We start from the raw sequence: 24834 nt of genomic DNA, 5'->3' as shown, positions 1-24834 counted from the left end.
CTGCAATAAAAAAAAAGGATGGTGGGAGAAGAAGAAATGCGTGTTACTGGAATTTTTAAATGTACTTTATAATGATGTTAGAATAAAAAAAGTAAAATTAAATAGTTAAAAGCAGGAATGTTATGCTGGTTAATTAATTCACCTGAAAATAGATCCAACCGAAACCTGGATATTCTCGCTTGGAAAGAAGACATAAGTTAAATAAGAAGGTGAAGAACTTGTAAGTAACAGAAGATAACAATACACATTACTCATACTCTTCAGCTGGGGAAACAAGGAACATGACTGCAGAACAAAAAGCATGAGGACTGACACACTTGAAAGGTCAGGCACAGTTGCTGGACTCTACTTCTGCAAGATAGCACCTTTTCTGCATCATCTGTCACCCACAATCATCCTGGCATCTCATATCTCTTCTGGCATCTCATTAGACTGCCTCATCAGAACAGAAGAGTCATGGTAAAGGGACATCTTTTGGTCACACGGAACCAGCTCCTGCGTGTGATCTTCTCGTTCTGTAGCGTTTCCTTCCTGTGTTCCCGGAAAGGAAGGGCAGGAGGCAAGAGTGGTGTTACCATCTCTAGGAGACTTAAACAGTGCATGAGCTATTATTATTATTATCTAGTTGCTAGATGCAATCAGAGTCTATCAGCATTCATTCTGGGAGTGATGTTCAAAGAGCACCTATCCTAGCTTAATTCCTGACCAAGAATGAGGAAAGCACCTGTATGTATGAAAGTTGCAATAAAACTGCGGCTAATTATTTCGCGGTTTGTTTATGAAGAAAACTACAGTCCTAGCAATTTTCCTAGATTGTTCCTACTTGAGCTCCTGATATATTTTATTGAAAGCCCCTCAAAACATACAGTCTTACTACCTAACTTCCAGCAGAGCCATGGAGATTGTCTCCCAAGAGATGAACTGTGTTTGTGGCAAGGGTCATTAGCAGGATCCTGGAGAAGATGCCTACATAATTGCCCTTCCATTTATTTTTCTTTATTCTCCTTTGCTAAAATGCATATATGATGTCTCCAGCATGTACCTTTTATTTTGAAAGGAGAAAGAATGAGTACGTCCACATCTTACTGCCCTCACTATGTGAACTCCCTTGCAGATATCTTCCTTCTCTTCACTGTTAAGCCTGAAAATGGCACCATTAAGTTTATGAACTCTCCAGTATTTATGGCTTGCAAAACTACAAACAAAGATTTCAGCAACAGATTGTCTTTTTCTGACTTTGCCTTTGAGTTAATGAGGCATTGCTATTCTCCAGCTGCAGTAAGCCCAATGGGACATCTGGTAGGCTAAAACAATTTCAGGCTGAACTGAACTCATGACGTGCTGGTGAAGTCTCTTGGGGGTCTCTGGCAATGGAGGAACAAAACCCCAGCATGGGCACATCTGCTCTTCTCTTCCTTCCCATGGAACTAACAAAAAGGAAATGGACACAAATGAAAGTTTGCCGCCTTCTCGAGCTCACTGATTCAGAGTTGATTGGACAGTTCAGTGAGCAGCTGTCTACCAGAAAAGAAGGCATGATTCAGCAAACTGTAAACAGCTCACCTGGATCTAGAGATCTCACTAAGAACCTTGCAGATTTACAAAACCCTCTCTGTTCTCTATGTCCTCATGCAAAAGATGGGACTAAAAAACAAAGGTGGAAAGAGAGACAAATTATTCTTCCTTGTATTGTGAGTGGTAGCCTTGGAAAAGGAGAATATTACTCTAATAAAAAAAATTATCTCATATAGTCAACACTGCAGAAGGACCAGAAAACTGTAATAGTTAGCTTCAAAATTTTTCAGTGCACTGTAATAAAGTAATCTAATTTTCTATAATGATATACAGCACAGATTACAGTGAGCCTGTAGCTCTTTTTATGTGTTCATTAGAAGGTTAGTAATTCGCACGGAGCAATTTTATGACTGTCATGTCTTGCTGGAAATATCTGCGTGTCTGGAGATATCTGCTTGGCTTCTCTGCAGATGTGCTTATTAGATTCAGAGCAGAGAAACACTAATGGAGAGCAGATGGCAACTGGTTCTGCAGAAGAGAGAAAATGGATGCAAAGATCCTCCTTTCTCTTCTACTTCAGCCAGGAAGTGTGATTCTTATTTCCTGCCCTGCTGCCACAGTACAACTGGCATGCTGAAAAGGCTGAGGAAGGAGAGAGGGAGGTGGTGCTGTGGTGTACTATGCCTAGCAATCAGCTGGGATTCCAAGATTTGGAAATTTAAGCAAATCTAGTGCCAAAAATTGAGCTCTTAACCATTTTTAAGTAATGCCTCTTAGCATATCCTTTTGCAATTTTCCTAATCTTGTCTAATTTGGTGGGTGGAGGAATTACTATGCTTTGCAGGAATGCATATTAGCTTAGCTAATTTGGACAAAGAAATTTTTATAATGAACCATTTAAAGAAAAATAACATCTAAAATTTAAAAGAAAAATAAATGTAAAAATTCAGTTTAAAAAAAATAATTTCTGGTAAGTTTGTTTGTTTTTTCTCCAAAGTGTTCTTTTCTCTCCAGAATGTGTAAAATGACAGTTTTAACAAAACAAGAATGAAGGTAATGGCAGAAATGGGAGTTGTAGCTCCAAGACAGGGTTGTGGCTCAACAGACTCCTTCTGTCTTAATGTCTCCAGTAAAACTGAAAGCTTTCATATTATTAAGTGGCAAAAAAATATTTGAGCAATTAAGAAAGCACAACAGCCATCAGGGTGCTACATGTGTTACAAAGTACAAGTTTCTTGATGTAGCTCTGTTTCCTAAATTTTCATAGAAGAATAAAAAGTTCCAGTAGAGTAACTTTGATAAAAAAATGCATCTAAACCTCCCAGATAATACTGAAACACTTCACTAAAGGAAACTCCCAAATTCACAGCAGAAATACATATGTTGTAAACATAGACACATGTATGTCTCCTTGCTAACATAGTTACTTTTCCGAGGTGAGAAGCCCTAGTAAAGACAACTAGATCATCCTTGTGAAGAGGGGTTATGCAAGTGCCAAAGGATTTTCTCTATTAGCAGACAGCTCAAACCACCCTGGCAGTGCTGAGGATGTTTGTGATTGAAGCACAGGGTTGCAACCACTCCAAGAACAGCAAAATTTGGATGAGCTAATTCTAGTATAGCTGAGGTCATCAGGAATGACAGAGGAGAAAGTTTGATCATTGGGTATGACAGATGTCCTGGCTAATAATCAACTAATTTTTTAATGTTGGAACAAGCTCTTCAGTGTTAATGCATTATTCTTTTCCTGAAGAAACTTCAGCTTTTAACTGTAGCTAGTCAGTTACAGTATTCTTTTCACTTCAGGTGCATTTCTGTGTCAGCAAGTACCAAGCCTCTGATTTTCCACGCTGAGGAAAAATAATACTTTCAAAATTCTGTATATTGCTAGTTTTTTCTCTGGAAATGTAGACATATGGTGGCAGTTCAAAACAAAAAACTTTTGGAAATATAAATAACCCCAAAGTGGAATTGAGGTATATTGATTATATAAAATTTTTGGACAAAAGAAAGAAAATCCATCTGATAATTTCCACTGATCTTCATCAGCTAGCTGAGGCAGGGAAGGATTAAAAAAAATACAATCAAAAACGTAGAGGGCAACCTCCACTTACAGATAGGGTGTCCACTACAGCCACTGCCTGATTCTTTCTGCTTAGCATGGGTGCATTGGCATGTACGGTCTATGGAAGGGAGCCAATGCTGTATGTGAAATTCTGGACATTTGACAGGGGACATCAAAAAGGCCATGATGAGAAAGATGAAGGCAAATTTGTCCCTATATGTATTTATGGAATTGTGAAAGGTGATATGAGCACAGTTGTCTCTAAATTAGAGTCATTATGATGTATTTTGTCTTATTAATACACGCAGAATTTACACGTTTTGATTACTGTAAATTCTTTAAGACTCTGAATCCAGGCTTTTACAATATGCTGCCCAAGCTAACAGTCCTCACAGCAATATTTGGAAGCACAAGGGAAAAATAAATTGTTGTATTATGTTTGTGCACACACATATGTGTGTGTGTGTGAGCGCACATGTGTGTCTGTAAGTTGCCACAAACAGGATGTGGTAATGTGACTTACGTTGTTCTAATTATTTGATTTATTAAGCAGGTAAAGTAGTCTTTCAAACAAGACAAAACAAAACAAAACAAAACAAAACAAAACAAAACAAAACAAAACAAAACAAAACAAAACAAAACAAAACAAAACAAAACAAAACAAAACAAAACAAAACAAAACAAAACAAAACAAAACAAAACAAAACAAAACAAAACAAAACAAAACAAAAACCAAACCAAACCCCAAACAAACCCTTCCTACTTATTTATAGTTATATAGTACAATTGCAGTAAATTAAATACTGCTTCTATGATTTTAAACACATTTTCTATTGTGAGAATCCACAAAAATGCAAATGAAAATAATACATTGCATTAACATACATACCTGCATCAAAGAATGCAGGTTTTAAAACTGAGACATATGCATAAAAGCATAGTGTATTTCATATACTTTAAGTGTTGTCTCAAGGGGACATATTACTTATTTTTGTATTTACATTTTGTGATGCTGTAATTAAATCGAAGAGGTTAGGTGAGAGGTTAGGTGTCTGTCATCAAAATATACACAAACTCAAAAAACTAGCATCAGCAGTGTGGTCTGTCTCTCATGCATGGTGGGCCATTTAACTGTCAAATAGTGATGTATCCATTAAGAAGTTATTTCCAAGGAGGTGTTTTCATTTAAACTGTTGTCTGATCTGCTGACCGATTTACGGCTTGGTTGCCTGGTAAGGGATCTGCTCATTGGCAGGGCTGTGGTAAGCTGTCACTTCTCCCTGTAAATGAAGGTTGTTCCTCATCACTGACAAAATGAAAAATACAGCCCCAGTGGAGCAGTTTTCTGATAAAGGTGCTGAAGAGCTGCACCAGGCTGTCTGTTTTTAAAGCTCTCGATTATGTTTATGAGAGCACACGCTGACTTCATGTAGTGGGAATTACTGAAGATTTTAGCTATGGACAGAGGAAAGAAAGATGTATTTGCGGAATGAAGACCATGACCTAACACTTAGTAGTCACTGTGGAAAAAATAATGTCTTTGAATATAGTGAAAGTTTATTAATGTTTGTCAATATATGGCTGTGAGTACCAATTGTCTTTGCCTACTTTGATTTTTTCTGATGATTTTTTCCCCCCTTGAAAATACATATTTTTTAGGGACTCAGGAAAAAGAGATTGATATGGTTTAGTTACTCAACACACAAATCACTATGCCTTTGAAGAAGGACTTGGAAAGGTGATTCTAGGGGAGAGAAGGAGTTTGGAAAAATATATATTTTAAAGTATAAGAGACTTCTTTCAAACTCTTATAGGCATATGAATAACTGCATAGTTAGTAAAAAAAAAATATTCTGGCAACTTGGGCTTCAAGAGCAGCATTTAGTCTAAATGCATTCCAGTTTTACTCTGCTCCATCCAAGAGGATTTGTGCATAAGAACACTTTCAGTTTCTTTGTAGGCATTTCATGCTTTTCAGAGGTCACTTAATATACTATATATCATTGGACAATGAAGATGCCACATAACACACTGACCAAAGAAAACCACCATAACCTCCCTAAACATAGCTACTGACTATTCTGTAGAATTATTTAAAGGAAAGGTGCTATAGGACTCACTGCCACTCTCCCCCCCCACTTGACATCCATTCTGTTCAGCTGTCACTGACAGAAGAAACCACTAAAACCTGTGCTCTTAGAAAAAATATCCTTTCCTTTTTCACTCTTCTATCTAGTCCCACGTACAGAAATATCCCTTCTCAAGTATGCTACCCTTGAGGTCCTACTTACATAATGTGCAAGGCTGTAATCTGCCCATGCTTTGGGAGAATATTCAAGCTGATGAGGTCAGTTGCAGACTCAATCTCCTTGCTTGATCCATATATTTAAAGGATAATGGATTTTCATTCCTTGCTGATGCTGTAACACTTTTAATCCTGAACACATTGGCAAAGGTATTTGATATCTCCTTCCTGCCACTATCCCTTTCAGTGTTTCTGTCCTGCCCTTCTAATGGATCTTCGTAATTCAAGATGATTGAAATTAACATTATAAGGAGCAGGGGAAAGTTGCACTACTCCTTTTTTATATTTTGCTGAGGAAGATGGCTACAATGTACCACACAACTGTTTCAAGAAAGCAGAATCCGGCACAGGGATAAGGACTATTTTACAGACTTGGAAGTAAACCAACAACACAAAAACTAGCTTTGACAACACTTGCAGGTATGGACAAATAGAAATAACAGCATAAATCCACATATATGTAAGAGCCTACAATTATGCTAACAGAAGCACTATTACTCAGGCATCTAAAACCACAGAGAAAGCAAGACAACTTGCTAATTGTGCCTTGTATGCAAAAAGTTCATATTTGGAGCATACAAACAGGACATTCTCTACTGGCAGGGAAAGGGGAAGGCTCTGACTGAAAGCTCATGCAAAGCAGAGATAGGATCTAGCTACAGAAAAGCAATAATAACATTATTTTCAACCTACCGTCCATTGGACTCTTACCTTTTTGACGTCCCTGACTAGATGATGTAGAGTGTTGGATGGTCCATGTCTCTGCAAAGAACAAATGAAGGAAAAAAATAATTTTGCATTGTCCAAAGACCCAAAAAATGTAAATATAAATGTAAATCTTTCTCACCTTAGTAGTTTAGAAATCAGGGAGCTGAGAACACTTCAATTGTACAGTGTTATCAATTTAAAAAAAAAAAAAATCAATCACAAGATTCAATTTAATCTGAATTCTCTTTTGTACAAAACCCTTCCATAAGAAACCCCCAATATTGCCATACTGGATGAAAATTAAGGCCCTATATACCAGATTAGGCTCCTGGTTTAGACAAAGCAGGAGCACAGCACAACGTGCACAACCTCTGGGAAAGAATGGAAGGAAAACAGCTGCTCTAGTGTCAGCCTTCCCGCACTCAGGACCTCTACTCCCACTGTCGGTGGGTCACAGAGATCCTGAGCCTGACGTTGCATCTAGGTTGTCTCATCTGAAAGCCACTAAGTGCATGGACAGTCTGTGAAATTGTCCAATCTTCTTTCGACTCCACCTGACATTGCAAAATTATATCTTATTATTATATCTTATATCTTACTTTATTTTCTGCTTTGGTTTTGACTGTTGATGATATTTTAAGACACTTTTGATAGACATCTTCTTGTATCTGATGCTGGATGAGACCACTGCTTAAGTGCAGAATTGATGTTTCCGTATATGCATTGCTCTGCATCTGTCAACACTTAATTTTATGTAACCCCATGTCTAAGCATGATGAGACTTTCCTTATGCTGCTTCAGATTTTCCCACTCTGAGTGAATCTAAATCATCTGCAAACATTATTTTCTCTTCAGTAGTTACCATTTTTCAGATCATATCTGAACAGATTTTTCTGAAACCGTACTGTCAGGAGTCACATACATCATTCAATAAGTCCTAACTTGCCAGTTACAATCTTTCAGCCAGTGACACCTGCCTAAATCTCAGATCTGTCCTACTGGAATTACAATGGCAGGAAATCAACTGTGTAGGGTTTAATCTATGCCCTACAAAATCTGTACAGCAGATTAAGTGGGCATGTTACATTATTTGAGAGACAAAGCTAAGTGATAATGGGAACTTATGGAAAACTTTTGCCTTGTGCATCATCATGTCATTATAAAACAAGTGGGAGCTAGAACAATGAACATATATATAGAGAAAATTTGCCTTAGGTTGGCCCTACCGTATTGTACAGTTCCTCTAGCCGGGAGATGGTGAGAAAACGATGCATGCTTACTCCATTTTCTATGAGTAATTTCACAAAATCCACTCTGTCCAACACCAGTGCATCCAGCATTGCTTGCTCAAGGGAGCCCACCTGCAAAGCAAGTGATTAACTGAAGCAGCTCCTCAGCACAGCAGGCCTATATCCAGCTGGTTCAGTCACCCTGGCACAAGCAAGGAACACTGACAAAATTCTGAGGGTTGCTTTGTTACACTTAAAATGGGATAACCACAGTTTTAGTCTATAAGGGTTTCCCTAGCTCAGGGCTGCACTTCAAAAACGAATGTCAGAGTGCTAAGATGAAAATACTTTAGGAAAACCAGATTAGGATCAAGGAACTGGAGCTCAGAAAACTGGTGACCACACCTCCACCCTATGCACTGTCTCATTATTATCTTTATTTCTTGTTTTCCTGTCAAACATTCTGTTTATATTGGATATATTTATTATGTGTACATACACACCCTTTAATTCTGTCTTTACTAATGTTTTCCTCTGTTTGTGGTGTGAAAACTCAGGGAAACTTGGACACTCAGGAAATGGAAATAGCTTCATAATTTGCATTTCTTTGAAGGGCCAAATGCAAGAGGTCTTCTTACAAAAAAACCTTTTTATTTCTTGTAGGTCAGAAGGTGTCAGAATGATGAGAAATTATCTCACACTTCCAGCTTTTAGCTTGCAAAATGATTGCAGCTTGCTGCATGTATGCAAATTTTTGCTGTAATGTGGTGATGAAGAGATAACAGTAGGGGCAGTTTAGTACCATTAAAATTCCTCCTATGTTTTGATGCATACTTATGTCCAATATGGAAGACGAGATAAATAGTTCTATTCACTCCGTAACTGAAAATCAAGGATTTTTGAAACTAGCTTTAAGGGGCAGCAACTTTCAGAAGCTACATTTAAAGCAATGATATTTAAACAGAAGCTTTTCCTATTGTTATAATTTTTCCATGGGAAGTTGTAAATGCTCATGTAATGATAACATATGAAATTTTAATGACTATGATGAAATAAGTGCTACAGTAGTGAATATTCTGATAAAGGAAATAAAGGTAGAAATAGACTCCTTCTGGTTTTTTTTGGATGACTTCTACCACTGTAAAAACTGCAGCACAGTTTGGGAGTTGACTACTACTGTGCCCCAGGCAGAGGAGTATTTATTTACAGCCCTATGACTCCTGCAGAGAAACTCTTCCCCTGTCTTCCCCGGGAATGGTGTTGGCCAGGGACCCTGCCACTGGAGCACAGATGTGAGGTAGGCAGATTGATGCAGAGCAGCAGTGGGCACAGAATTAACACCACATGAGGTCTGGGGCACAGCCCATCTGTGGTGGCACTGCTGATCAGCTCCTGTGATCGTTCTGACCCCCAACATTTATGCAGCCTATTTTTGGCATCAAATCATACTAGAATTCAGTATTTGCATGTAGAAGCATATTGGTGGAAAAGCAATGTTTTGCTTTTCCTTTAATTTATAGCCTAGCACTGAAACATGGCTGTACACAGACATAAGTTTTTCTCACTTGTAGAATCATTGCTTGGCGGTATAAATCTAGTACTTTGCGTTTTTTTTCAAAGATGTGGTTTCCCACTGTTAAGGTGTCGCTAGATGTCACCATTTCCTTGGATAAGAAAAAACACATTGACGTCTCTGTAACTGTGCCTGCCTTCAGCAGCTGTGAATGGGAACCGCGTGTTTGGCTGTATTTTAAATTGTATTAAAATCACCACTGCCAACAGAATGGATTTACTGTAGCGCAGGGTTTAAAGCGTTTCCAGTAGAAGATGCTGTATATATGTATATACTGTACCGGCCACTGTTGCCCGTAAATAAAGATCTGACTGCGAGCGATGTCTACTCTGTTCCAGGCTAGTGCTAGGCTCAGCTGGTCGGGAGCAGATGCGTTAGCCCCTTTGTATACAGATAGGGGTGCAGGCAGGAGAGAAGGAGAAAAAAGAAACAAGACATTAGACTCATTATGCCGTGGTAATTTCTCTTTTGTCAAAAGTCTCACAGTGTCCCTGGCATTTCTGCAACTGATCTCATATTAAAACAAAACCAAACATTCCATTGTCCCTGTAATAAAACACTGGTTCTCAAATCTGAATCTATGGTTCTCAGGTTGTCTTGTAAACATTAATTATTCCCTCATATCCCACTTCAAAATACAGCAGATACAGGCGATATTGGAAGATGCAATTTGTGGTGGAGTGAAATGGTTTCCCTCCTACCAGATAGGAAGCAAGAGAACAAGTCAGGAGGGATACTGACTGAGCTTCAGGAATACACACACACACACACACACACACACACATGTATGCACACAGGCACACACACATATGCCTCTAGCAATTACAGGCAGATTTATCTCATACAGACACCACCAATTTCAGTAGCTGTGTGTTTTTTTGCACATCTTATGCATTCCAACTTCATAAGAAGCATAGGAATTTCTCCTCTATCTTTTCGTACTGAGGGGTCTTAGTGGGAAAAAAATTCTATTCACATATGTAATAATCATGTAAGAAAGCATTCTATAGAGCTGGTGTCAAGGTATAATATATCCAAATTAAATAAGAAACTCTGCAGATGATAAGATGGATTTGGAGTTGTTTGTTTTTGGGAGGGAGGATATGTTTTTCCCTGTAGTTTTAATGGACACTGTGGGACATTCCTGCCCTGCTGTGCTTTTTTAATATTTCATGGTTCTCAGCTGATTCGTAAAAATGAAACAGCATTTGTGCTTCAGTATTATAGGGAGAACTGGCCTGAATGAACTGATCAACCAAACAAATAAAAGGCCCTCTGACTTTTAACTACATATATGCTTGCAGTGGTTAGGTGATTGTATAAAGGCTTATTTTTTAAAGACCTCATACCTCTACTGTTTTTTTTTGTCTTATTAATTCTTATACTGCTATCATAGAGTGAGGATAAATAAAAGCTTTTCATTACTTCAAAGCATTTCTGTCTCCATTTCAGTACTATTGAAAACCCCTCACTGTTCCAGTTGAAAGTGGACTCTGAAACTGGGGGGATGGAAAACATTAATCTAACTGTTGAAATTCTCTGTGAAGACCTTAATGAAAACCTTCACGAAGCTTAGCCTATAGTTTAATTTCATAACTTTCAACTTTGAAGATGTTGCCAAGTACTTGTCAATATCTACAGCAAATGTTTGGGAGATGGCCGACTGTAGATCATACAGAAATGAGCTCTGATAAAAAGGTAGGCAGTGCAGGAACAGAACAACTGAAATAAATGAAGAAGAAAAAAAAGTGAAAATATTTCTGTGACTTCTGTGAGTAAGAAGTAACAAGAAGGCCCCTTTGCATAAGACACAACTTCTCATTGCTATATACTACAACACAGACAAAAGCTCTCACAAGAGACCTCATGGGTGATGCCAGTTACATCTGAAACTTTTGGAGTTTCTTACATGAGCAACACAGAACATTCAAGAACAGAAAATATTTACCTTTGGGAAGGGCAAAAATGTCTCTACAGATTTATTTATTAAAACAGAAAAAAAGTTCCCACAGTGAGTATGATAGTATAGATAGTAGAAACTAAGTGCAGAGAGCAAATAATATTCTTCCCTGTTCTGAAGCAAAAAAAAATAGATCTCATTGGATCTCCTCCTTTCCATCCATATGCCTGTAGAAGAAGTGAGAGCTTCAGCAGGTGCTCAGGTAAGATCTCTGGTGAGCCATTGAGGAGGCACATGGGGCAGTGATGGTGATCCCACAGCCTGACACATTTTGCACATGCTAATTTTGCACATGCGATGAGGGAGCTCCACTTCCTCATTTTCCTAATCTAACTGCAGCCTACAGTCTGGGTAGGCAGGGGTGCCACCTGGTTAGAAACCAGAATTCTGGATCAAGAGATGATCAGATGGTCTTGGGGAGAGAATTGGGCTACTTACACTGCCCTCAGTTCAGCCAGAGGTCAAGTGAAATCACAGAGGCTTCAGGTGAACAATTTCTGAGCCGTAGCAGGGAGTCTTCTCCTGTTTGTGTCAAGTGACACCTGCAATCCTGGGCCTTTCTGAGCTTTAGGAAAGATCCAGCTGCTGAATGAACACAGGGCCTTCTGGTGCCTCTGATCATATGAAGGAGCAACTGGCATGGGGTATGAGATAGTGCCTGCTCAGCAGTTCATCAGAATTGTTTTCTTTGAGCAGGCTCATTGCTCCAAATACTGAGCAGAGGGGAAAGCAAGCCATAGTGCAGCCTCTGCCCTTCCCATTTCCCTCAATGGTGCTTAAAGGTGACAAGTTTTCCTGTGGGTGCAAGTGCAGTCCCAGAGATGAGGCTCTTCTCAATGCTTGTTGCCATTATAGTTGATTACATTGTCTTGCAGACATTTGACAGTTGATAGAAATGCATGGTATCTCAGGGCGATTTTGTACTTCAGGTCCAAACCAGTCTATCAGCTAGGGTGTAGACAGGTCTGCATGCTGGGTCTCTGATGCATGTGGTGGGATGTGATTCTAGAGTAAAGTTTCTTGCTGGAAAGCCCTTGCATCCTTCTCCTCTTTCCTGTCTTCCCTGTGGGGTTTTCAGGTGAATGTGGATTACACTGATGTTACTTAAGAGAAGAAAATAAATGCTATAAAATTTTGTGCAGAGCAGCATATGGGCTGCGGAGGCCTTTTAATTGATTTTATTCTAAGATGGAACTGATGACCTTTGTCTCACATGAAGAAGAAAGTATTCAGGTTATTTTATGTGGAATTCTGCCTAGTATTAAGAAATATGAATAATTCCATTGATATAAGAAAAACTCCCCAGAAAAAAAGTGAAATGGGCTTTCTTAAGACACTGTCTCCTTTCAGTCATTTCCTTGATTGCATTCAGTGCCACAGCACACGAATTTGAGTCAGTAAGAAGAATCCAAAAAGTGATCTCTCCAAGGATGCATCTCACTCATGAGCATCACTGTAATGTACCCAAATCAAAGCCAAAGGATATTTGGGAAATAAAAAAATAAGGTGGAGTTAATAATCTATTGCATTGTATTATTTTAATTCTTGTAGCATACTTACTGCATCCAATAGTGTTTTAGGCAAAATGACTAATGTCTCTGTAATATTTACTCACTATCCTGGTATCTGGCTGATTGTAAGATATGTTTCTCAAAAGAACGTTTTAAGACTATGACTAATGTCTACAGTGTGACTCTTCCTCACTTCATCTGCTCCTAGAAGAATAGTTACATTTGGGATGCAATGCACTGATTCGGCAGTTTTTGGTATAGATATTGTGGGATACAGATGGACTCCTGAGACAGCTGTTAGTTCATGGAGATGGTAACTTTATGTTCTTAGGCCGCTATCCAGGAGTGCTTGGTTATCTTGCATAGATTCTTCTGATAAAAAGTCACATGGTCTATTCACAATATTTTGGACCCAAAATGCAATACTCCTCGATGACAAAGCCTGGGACCATAAACTTGCCTCTCTATCCTAGGTTATCCAAGGTACACTTCAGACAATGAGTCTTGTGCCCTTGCAGGATACCAGGTTACTGAAAAGGTTTTATATACTTATTACTACAGGCTTTTATACACTGGCTAAAGCTTACTGAGACCAATGTAAATCTCTAAATGATTCTCTGGGAATAGCCTATGACCTTAGTGCTCAGGAAACCAGAAAGCTGAAATGACACAAAACTGATCTACCCAGACAGAAGTGGTTGTTGGACACTCAATTCCACAATGCATCTAAGCATGTCAGTGTCCTCTTTGAATCAACATCTAAAGAAAAGAATTAGAGTAGGGAAAATAGCAATCTTAACGAAATTTCTGCTCTGTGTCTCAGCAGGTCCTAGCTGTCTTCTGTTTCAGCAGCTGTTTGGTGAAAAGGCTGGGTCTCCACTGCATTTTCTACAAAAATCTCCCTGGCATTTAGCAAATCAATTGACAATAACAAAGCTGATAGCACAAACAACTGTAAGAGCAGTAACCAGATATCTGACCTAGCTCTGAAACCTGTTTGTGTCTGTGATTTCATGGCTGGCAGACTATTGCACTTTCTTCCTGGACCATCTGATACTACACGATGCCTATTCAAGGGGCATGAATCTTGACTTATTCACAGGCTGGAAAAGTATGCAGAGACATCAGATTTGCATTAGCCTGACACAGGTAACCTCAGAGGGTTACACTGCAACAAGTTACTATGCATATACCACACAGCACCTCTTACCCAGTGCTAACAATTGCACTGGGAAGGCTCTGGAGCACCATCTGAAACATAGCTGGTGCTAGTCTGCTCCAGACGTTGCAACAGCTTCGTGAATTGGGATCTTTCATGCCACTTCAAAACAAGTATTTTTTTAGAACATCTCCATATGCTGTCTTTAACTTCCCTGTCTTAACGCCTTCTGCTTAGCTAGCAGCTGCAAAAGGACAAAATTCATTACGATTTGAGTTCCAACTGTTCAAGTTAAGAGAGCACAAACAGTTAAACTGTATCAATAAATCTGCTTGCTACAAATTCATGCCATTGGAAACTTACTTCCCACGTTTGCATTTCTCTCAAAATTAAAAAAAAAAATAAAAAAAATAGAGGAATTCACAAACCATATGCTGTTGTGACATCCATGCAATGTAAATTGATAACCACTTTGGATGCCGTTCTGTAGTTTATTGGAGATCATTCCCAATAAGGATAGATTTGCTGACAAGATTAAACAAGTTACTCATGAAAACAAACAAAGAAACAACATGTGCTGCAGGGTTTGGGGCTTGCCGAATATCCTGTCCAAGACAGTTCCTGAATTGGTAGTGTGTCTGGTGTGGGTTTAAAAGAGACTAGTTAATCACAAGTTTTACACAGCACGTAGGAATTATACTTTGTGTTTCTCAGTCCTTGCCCCCCTCCTCCCTGACCAAATCACTCACACCAGGGTCGGATGGGTAATTAGCTGGTATGCTCCTCTTGCACTATCAAGAAGTGCAAATTCCTCATCAGTGAGACTGAGAAGAAGTTACAAATAATCACTCAGTGGTTTCATACTTGGCTCTTCCCCCTTTTTTCACACACTGCTGGAGAGTAGAAAGAGATTAATTCTTAAATCTAAATTTAAGAATTTTAAGATAACTCAGACCCAATACCCAAATTAGCTTACTTATTTATTTTACTTATTACAATTATTATTTTTTTTTTAATTATAGAGACATGTAAATGTGGTAAGTAAGTTTCCAATGGCATGGAATCCAATGGTATGAAAATTCCAATGGCACGAAAAAAATATTTTACTTATTACAAATAAATTACTTATTACAAATCAATAGAGAAGTAGTTCAGCATTGCTACCTTAGACTTTCTGATTTGATCAAAAACCCAACTACCCATCAGCCTAATGGAGTATTTACAGAAGGTCAGTTTTTCTTGTGGGACAGAACCTTTGTACAGAGATATGAATAACTGTGTGAATAAGGACAGTTGACCTGCCTGAGACAAGAGATCTCATCTTTGCACATACTGATTAAATAAGGTTATCTGGACTTTTATGCCTTGTGATCAGAAGCCTCAGGCTAATCAGAGATGCCTGATAAATCCAATCTAATGAAAGGAGATGTCAAAATTACTTACACAGATCCAGGTACCTCCTGAGTTAAGAGAAGTTCCCTATTATGTCTTGCACTATTAATATGAAGAAGAAAGGTAATTTTATTTTACTAGGGGGACAATAGCACCAATTAGGCACTTGCAAAATGGGTATTCCAGATCAGAGAGGACTAGTCATATACTGAAACAGCAACCATAGAACAGTTGCTCATGTAAATACTGCAAAAGAACATTCCAAATTGAAAACAATCCCTTGCAGGTCTACAATTTATTTTCTTCAGCTTCCAAGAGTCAGTTTTTGGAAGACTCCAGGAACCTATGCTGGGATTTAGATCTTGAAAATAAACCTAGAAAAAGTGGAATCAAAACTTTAAGACATTTTGTGTCTTACTAGTAGAACAAGAGCAGTACTTTCAGACATTGTCTTAAGAACAAATGTAAAGAGAATAACTCTCCAGTGAAAGGAAATGAAGGATTCAGTTTTATTTAAGGTTAAAACGAAATCTGCAATTAAATTATTTCCTAAGGATAAAAAAAGAGGAATTTGGTGATGGATGCAATTCTTGTTCTTGCTTTGAATTAATTTATCTTTCCTTTCTTCACTTTGATTTATATTTTTTCTGTGTGAATGCAGATGGCTAAAATTTCTTTCCTCTGGGTAGCAGCAGCAAAATAGTCATGTTGGCTGTAGGACAAACAACTGATATCTTGATTGGAATGATCAAAAGAAGTGGAATAAACAATACTAGAGAAGCCTAAAAAACAAAAGCTACTGTAGCAAAGTAAGGACAGCTCTTTTCCTTGGTTGATAGCTATCAGCTTTCAATCATATTTTTGAAGTCACCAGGGCTTCTTTACTTTTCCTGTTCAGACCTTTGTTTTAAATGTTTAAAGTAAAATTTTTTAAATGGGATTAAAATTGCGCAGAAGGCAAAATACTATTTTGTATGGTTAGGTGAAAGTTACTCAGGCCTTCTCTCTTCATATAGCTTTTGTGAACCTGAACAGGAAGAAACTGAGAGGAAAACTGAGCCCTGGAACAAGCAAGAATAATGGCGATTACCTTTTGAATACTCAGTAAATCTATTACATTTTCTGTTGCGACTCAGATTCAGGTCTGACCCACCTGTACACTCTTATTCAGGTGAGGGGGTGATCAAGAGCATACTGACAACTAACTGTCGAAGAGTCTCATGAAGTGTAAGTTTTCCTAATTACCTTTGTAATTCCATTCCCTCATGTTTCTAAGATTGGTCCTTAATTTTGTTTGGTATGTCTTATTCTCTGTTTTTAAAATCAGTATGGCCAGTACTACATAGCACAAACTAGTCAAGACAGCAACGAGATGACCATGGTGATTGATGCATGCAGTTTGTGAAAATCTCTTTTGGGGGAATACCATTCAAATGGAAGGCTAGAACCTACCAGTCATTGTTTAGGTGAGTACCCTTGACTGGAAAATTACATGTGCTCTAGAGCCTTTAAAATCTCACCTGTTTCTGTATTTGCAAGCAGATACTAAATTACCTGATAATATAAGATTTTGAAGGAAGCTAAGCTAAATGGTGAGTCTGCAAAACCAGGGTCTGTAAGGAACTGTAGCAACAGCAGATTTATTGTGAGAACTCTTCTAAGAGTGTAAGTGTAAAATGTAATGGCTTAGAAAGATTTAACAACCTGTCAAGCTTAAGATAAAAATCCCTACTACCTCAATAGCTGAATTCTTAACTCTACCAGTGACGCTGGAAGGAATCCCACACCATTTCCAGACTTTCCTAGGATAACTACAAATAACTTTCTACTTTGACAATAGAACTGGTTTTATCTAAATGGATGTTTTAGCTATCAAGGTAATCTAAGTCTGAGAAGTTCTTAGGCTGTCTTCTTGTGAATACTAACCTTTTCAAGTAACTGGTGGGGGGTCACCACTGATGTTTCTTGTGACACATTTGTGATTGTGGGTGGAGAACAAAAATTCAGAAAGGAATAACATCAGCTATTTAAACACTAAAGACAGAGCTGGGTTTGTATAAAGCCGTTGGAGCGACAGGTATACTTCAGTTTCATGGTATAGATTTGCCATCTTGATAGAATAGGTATCATCAATAAATGAAGGTTTCAGCACAGGACAGACACAGACTGGATTGATACAGACTCAATGTGGGGTGAAACTGTTACCTTTTAGTAGCGCTGTCAGGATAGCTAAATCAATATCCTGATGTCCTTCAGATCCCATGCGAAAAACTGTGATCTGAAATGTTAAAAGACAATACTGTTACAGAAACCTGAGTAATTTTTAAAAAAAGAACACAAATCAGGGCAGCATCACTTGATTGTCAAAATGTCCTGATGGCTACAAGATGATCTTACTTTATATAGGAGAAGCTTATTAGACTAACATATCAACATTAACACATGAGTATTAACATATCAGTATTTTTTATGACATAAAATTTACTAGAGAAATTGTATTAATGATCATACGGGAAAAGTAAGGTATTTATTGACACTTAAAGGGTGAAATTAGAGATGAAGCAATATTTTTCTACTAAATAGAGACATTAGACTTCATGTTCCCAATAGATTACAAGGAGGATTTAGGTATATTATACGTTGTGGACCTGATGGATGGCACATGGCATTGAATAAATATTGTCAATTGAAATTAGCAATATATTCAGTGATTGACCTTGGGATTTCATATAGCAGTAAGTTAAATAAATAATCTAAGAATTATGCTTCTAGAAGGTCCAGAAACGTTTTTAGCCATGTATGGTCAGTGACATTTCACCGTAAATGACAGGGTTTGAGGCAGTGAGTAAGATACACAATTCATAAAGAATAAGAATGAATATAGTGCATCTGCTCTTTCTATCCAGATTCACTCTTGGTTAAGACTGCAGTGAAACATACAAAAATGTAAATCCCCTTGCTCCTTTTGTTGCCATGGCAATAGTTGTTCTTGGGCTTCTGCTTCTTGTGAAGCATCAGAGACTGCAGCTTTTTACTAGAGCCTTTCCTTTACTCACGAAAACTATGTCATCATTTTGATCTGAATATCTGTTATCTTGTTACATCATATTTTTTCTCCTGTCAGTATGGACTGCCTCAATTCTTTTATTTTTTTTTAAATAGATACCTTTAATTAGGAATTGTGTAAACATATTTTATACCCATATTCAGCAACATATGTTGTTTCCATGTTCCTAGGCTGCTATTCATACAGCAATGTTGCACTGGAGCAGCATCTGGTATAGAGCAAACATCAGGGCACAAAGACCTGTCTACCATCACAGGGGAAGGAGATCTATGAAGTCTCAAGGCTAAGGCAGCACTTTGGTGATAAGCTTCAATTTGACAGTTGAAACAGTGCTGCAGAGCATATCCCAGGAAATCCAGTGTAGCCTTCCTGTAGCACCTATTCTACCTTCATTTGATCTTAGAGGTTCAGGGTTTTCAGAGGGAGCTAAGAGGATTTGGCATCAGTGACAGTAGAATAGCATCTTAGAGGCTAAAAAGGCAAACTGGATAAAGTAATAGGAAACTGTCTTAGCTCAATTAGTCAATCAATTTAGATGATGTCTAAAACAATTAATATAAGAAAGCATAAGTTAGGCAACCTCCCCAGCTAAAGTATCCTGTTTTCAAGTTAGACCCTTTAAAGTATTGCTGAAACAAATCACAAATGACACTTTAATGAACTATTTTCTCTCTCCCTCCAAAATTTGCAGATGTTTCTGGCAAACTACTTGATATCTATACCCATACCACAACTTTAGAATAGAATAGAATAGAATACAATAGAATAGAATAGAAACAGAATAGTTGGAAGACATCTGCAACAATCATTTAGTTCAACTGCCTAAACAAAGGTTAAAGCATGGTATTAAGGGCATTATCCAAATGGTTCTTAAACACTGACAAACATGGGCATCAAGCACCTCTCCAGGAAGCCTGTTCCAGGGTTTGATTACTCTCTTGTAAAGAAAAGTTGCATGACAATTTTCCAAATGTTTTTCTTATTTCCTCAATGACTGGCAATGAAGCTTTCTCAGCAGTGCAGTCAGTCTACCCACAGGTAATGTGAGTAGAAATACACATTTCTGCGTATTTCTCATCTCAAAACACAATCAACATGGGAGCTGATGAGGTCAGACTCTCTACTGTACGTGGTCATGATGTGCTTCCCATGCCACAGATGACAAACTTGGAGGTGCCACCACATGGCAAAATGTCCTTCTTATTCTTTAAGGCCAAAGGTGAGGCAATCTGCACAATGGGGTCTGAACACACTGAACAACAGTTCAGAAGAGGAATAAAGAGCAACTCAAACAAACACAAGCTCAGTGAAGTCCCAGCTTAATAAAGAGGCATTATATAAATTGCAAGTACTGAATGGCTTATCACCACAGGAAAATTAAAGTAAGTACTTTGCATATATTAGATCACATATAACCTTAAACTTCCAATTTCTCTTTCATTCCTCTTCCCTGCATGCATCAGAAAAATAAACCCAATTCAGCAGAACAAAGTGTTGCTGTAGTAAAAATAAAATAGAACTAAGTAACTTCGTCACATTAGGATAAAAAGCCTGTCTTTCCACAGCAACTGTTGCTTTATTTTTAAGATGCTTAGCATAACTCAAGTAGTAAAATAAAGAAGATAAACAATGGCAAAAAAAAAGAACGGAAATTGAAAGAGTACTCAAACTCATACCAGAATTACTATAATTTTGGGATTGTGTCCAAAATTTAACTAGAATTTTAGACAGAATCAAGGAAAAATATGATAATTCACAGAATCATATAATCATAGAATTGTTTAGTTTGGAAAAGACCTCTGAGATCATGAAGTCCTGCTATTAACCCAGTATTGCCAAGTCCACCACTAAACCATGTCCCTAAGTGCCACATCTACTCATCTTTTAAATACCTCCAGGGATGGTGACTCAACCATTTCCCTGGACAGCTGTTTCAGCTGTTCAAGATTCGCTTGACAGTTTGATAACTCTTTCAGCTAAGATTTGTTTCCTAATATCTAATCCAATCCCCCATCTTCTGCAACTTGAGACTGTTTCCTCTTGTCCTGTCACCAATTACCTGGGAGAAGAGACTGATCACCACCTTTCCACAACATCCTTTCAGGTAGTTGTTGAGAGTGATGAGGTCTCCCCCGAGCCTCCTTTTCTCCAGACTAAACAATCTCAGCTCCCTCAGCCTCTCCTCTTCTGATTTGTGCTCCAGATCCTTCACCACCTCCACTGCCCTTCTCTGGACAAGCTCCAGCACCTCAATGTTTTTCTGGTTGTGAGAGACACAGAATTGAACACAGGTCTCAAGATGTGGCCTCAGCAGTGCCAAGTACAGGGCATGGTCACTGCTCTGGTCCTGCTGGCTGCACTATTGCTGATACAAACCAGGATGCCATTGGCCTTCTTGGCCACCTGGGCACATTGCTGACTCATATTCAGTTGGCTGTCAATCACACGTCAACTTAATTTGAAAATGCTGTGAGTTTAGTATCTCAAAGACTCAGCTGGTACTGTAGACTTTTGCCTTTTCTGAATGTCCGGAATCTATTAGGACAGTAAACAGATATATTCAGGCTCTCCTTAAGGATTAGATAAACTGTAACTATCCATAGCTGCTTTTTCTCTGTGGCAGAAGCACTTCTGTTCAAGGTAACCAAACTTTTGTCCAGACAGATGCTCAGCAAGTAGGACTAACCAAAGTTAATCCTGCTGCATGAAGCTATCAGTGAGAACCCAGCACCAAACCCAAAATCCCACTCTGGCTAGAGCCTAGGCTGATAAGCAGACAAAGCTGCATGAACACAGCAGAAAATCTGACTACGAGTTGACCACTTTACACTATAAATATCTGTGACCATATTTCACTATAAATATCTGTGACCGCTTTACACTAGAAATATCTGCAGCCATCAAGGTCTTTCGAGCTGTCCCTCCACGGCAGCTGGCTGGGTGGCAGCCATCTCTCCTTGAGCAGAGATGCAGGGAGATCTGTTACCTGACACCAGACATAGAGGGGTTGATAAATTATATCTTTTTGCAAGCATGCAAGATTTAAAATGTATATAGCAACCTTTAATTTTTGTAGTCAGAGGCACGGGGAAATACAGACACATCCTAAAGTATTTATGAAGACTTTACACTTAGAAATGTTCAATATCTCGAGGTATCAAAAAACCTGTCTGTCTTGCTGAAGACCTATTGTTCTGGTGTTTCCTTTTCTCCCAACTAACAGATAAGAATTTAATGTTTGCCATATGCTTATCTAATTTCAAAGAGTCATTAGTGTATCTCACAACTTGCTAGTGCCATTTACAGGTACACTGGTAGGTGAGCCTCTACAGAGAACTGAGAAAAAACACACTGGAGCTGTTAAAACAGGACATTGACTGGAGCCCCATTAGAATGGGCTACAGATGCTACTGCATTAAAAACACTGCTGTGCTAAAGGAAAATATCTGGGTCAGTAACATCTATTCCCATCTACCTCTTTCTGGATGAATGTCTGCCACTGAGATGCAAAAATAACAGAAATGAAACACTTAGAAACCCATTCAATAACTCATTACTAAGAAAAAGAATAAGCCATTCTAAGACACAGTGCCTAAGAGCTTTTCACCTACCTACTGTAGACCCTTTAAGCCTGTTGTTGAGTCCTGGACTTTGTACAACTTGAGTGGAAAAAAAAAAAAAGAAAACCAACATAATAAAGCATATATATATGTGGAATCCAGGAGATTTCATTATAAAATAATAAATTCTCCAAAGTTTGTGTTAAAAAGTCATATATGCTTAAGACCTGCTTACCTTGCCAAAAGAAAACAAGGAGTAAGAGTTGTAGTTTTAGTCATACTACCACTAGACATTCTTCTGCATTGCTGTGAAAAAGGAAGATTAGTTTAAACAGAAATTTTCTCTATGCTGATCTGTTTCACACCGTAGCTATGAAAATGTTTTCTATTCTCCTGAGCATAATAAAATTGTTTTAGAGAGTATAACTACCATTTACCCTAATCAGCTATTTCTTTTGAGCCAAAAATCAATTTACAGCCAAAGAAGAAGAAAACCCCAAAATCAAGTACTCTTTTTCCTCCTAGGAATTTGGGCTAGAATATTATCTCTGTATAGCTGGTATTTTCAATTGCTGATGTTAAACTTGATTATTGTAAAACAATAGTTTATTCTGTTCCTCTGCACCACTTTGGGTATTTGGGGATGGTCTTTTTTCAATTTCCTTCTTTCTTTACTCGGTGTTCACTGGCTTGAAATGACTTTTTTCAGGTAATTACCTGAGTCATCTCAGTGAACAACTGTGACTTCCAAGAGAAAGCTCTTTTTTGAAACATATTTTCTTTTCTTCTTTACAGATATAATAGAAGCTGATGATAACATCCCCTACAAATATAAAACTCTATTGCACTGCACTTGAAGAGTTACATCTTCAGATAAAGACATACCTAAACTAGATAACAGAAGTGCTTCTGAATCATCAATAGAGCTGCAAAAATCAACCAGGTGCAAAAACAGTGTTGACAGATATCCAGATTCTTGCTAAATGTCTTGATTTCTTTGAGTGGGCCCATAGTGATCTACTTGCCAAGTATAGCAGCAGCTACTTTCAAAGCCAGAGGCAGCTGGGCAAGGGCCACCAGCTCTGTGGCGCTCCTTTCAAGAGGATGTGCTTGGAATCCAACAGTCAAATTTGTGTCATAGACTACCTTTCATTTGCTTCCACAAAAACTGCCTGAGTAAAGTGCATAAGAGTTGCCCTGAAAAACACAAGGGACACATGCCTCCCTAGCCCTCCTCCAAAAAAATCCAAAACTAACCCATGAACAAACAAACAAACAAACAAACAAGAAGCTGTAAAGATCCTCTCTCTATCTCACTGCAGATTTTACCAAAGGATCCTAACAGGAACTTTCAGGAAAATGAACTGCCTGTCCTCATTCTTCCTAGGAAAATGTGGTAGGAAATCACTGAGCCAAAGAAGACCTTCTCTGCAAGTACAATGATTACAGCACACTGTGCTACTTGCCAGTGATAATTACAGCCCAGCAGGGCAGAAACCCAGTTTTCAGGCAGTGCAGGTAGAAAGCAAGTGAAAACTAAAGAATCAGAAGAAAGAAAGCAGCAGGATAGAAAGCAAGGTGGGAGGGGGTTGAGGGGAGTGCTGAGGGAAGCAGGAGGAGGATACTATCTGACCTTGGACTACATCAAAAGCACTTGTTTTAAAACTGCTCTGCTTTCTGTTTAGAACCAGTTCCATTCTTGTTTGACAGGTTACACCCTTTCCCTTTGCTGTACATCATTTCTGGCTCTGCAGGGTCAGTTTAACCTTATATGATTAATTCAGTCATTTGTTTTCCTGCCTCAGTGCTGAATTATACTGCATTGAACTTCTATAGGCAAAGCCAGGTAACACTGTTTTACCTGAGAGCAGTGAATACCAAACAGACTTTCAGAGATTATTCACACACTGAGTGACACTGCCACTCAGGATTTCCCATGTTCTATATGAATGTAAGTGCAGGGTTACCTCAGACATTTAAATTACAGCTGTCCATACGCAGTCCATAATGGCAGCTGCCAATTCAAAGGACCAGCTAAGATAGGGATACTTAAAATAAATGCTGAGGAGGGAAGATGATGTGAAACAGAAGGCAAATGAGGTCATAGGTGAGACAACCCCTGCAATGGTAGGAGGACTGACATACCTAAGAGAACAAATTACTGGCTGTGATAGATTGCAATGAGTGCTAGTAATTCTTGAAACTTGTTCCCCTACCCTCAATAACTGTTCACATTTCTGTCCCTTAAAAATCTGGGTGAAACCTGTTGTGTGTGGAGACAGCAGGACTGGCGCAGAAGACAGGCAGAAGCAGTGCTAGTGCATGGATTAGCAAATCATATAGACCTACAGGAAATTCCTTCACAAAAATAGAGTCCCCTCTAAGCCAGCATAACTGTGTCATAGCTGGATATATAAATGAATAATTTTCATCAGTATGAGCTGCTATACTGTGAACAGCATGTACAGGTTTGTATTCAACATGGGCAAAGCTGATTTCACCCCAGGAATGAGAAACAAGAGCAATAGGTAGTAATAATTAACTGCAGATTTCCCAGGCCATAGGATGAAAACTAATGTAAAAAACTGTTTTGAAATAGTTTAAAACAGTGTCTGGTGAAATAAATGACAGGATATAAAATTTTTTCCCAACTACCAGCATATTCAGTTCCTCTTTAATGCCTTTACTAGTCAAAACATGAGTCCTTGCCTCCTACCACAGCACTTTTTTTCTAGGATTTATTCAGAAAGACTCCACAGAGATTGAAGAGCTTATTCTGTTTGCGGCCAG

The 24834-nt window shown here is 38.4% G+C and overlaps 1 protein-coding gene across 9 annotated transcripts in view; it reads right to left on the bottom strand.

Annotated features, from left to right (window-relative positions):
* The window catches only part of LOC135407823 (transient receptor potential cation channel subfamily M member 3), a 413117-nt gene that overhangs the window by 54058 nt on the left and 334225 nt on the right, over nt 1-24834 (bottom strand). For 5 of the 9 annotated variants that reach the window (XM_064643199.1, XM_064643194.1, XM_064643198.1 and 2 more), the window contains exons 9-13: nt 17623-17695; nt 9676-9776; nt 7820-7954; nt 6597-6647; nt 143-178 (exon numbers count right to left, since the gene is read on the bottom strand). In XM_064643199.1, coding sequence (XP_064499269.1) covers nt 143-178; nt 6597-6647; nt 7820-7954; nt 9676-9776; nt 17623-17695 — 396 coding nt within the window. The remainder of the gene's footprint in view (nt 1-142; nt 179-6596; nt 6648-7819; nt 7955-9675; nt 9777-17622; nt 17696-24834) is intronic. The other 4 variants (XM_064643195.1, XM_064643200.1, XM_064643197.1 and 1 more) reach the window with 1 other exon arrangement.

This window comes from Pseudopipra pipra, chromosome Z, assembly GCF_036250125.1.
Source record: "Pseudopipra pipra isolate bDixPip1 chromosome Z, bDixPip1.hap1, whole genome shotgun sequence".
Taxonomy (NCBI): Eukaryota; Metazoa; Chordata; class Aves; order Passeriformes; family Pipridae; genus Pseudopipra; species Pseudopipra pipra.
This window is presented reverse-complemented; position numbering and strand designations above follow the sequence as displayed.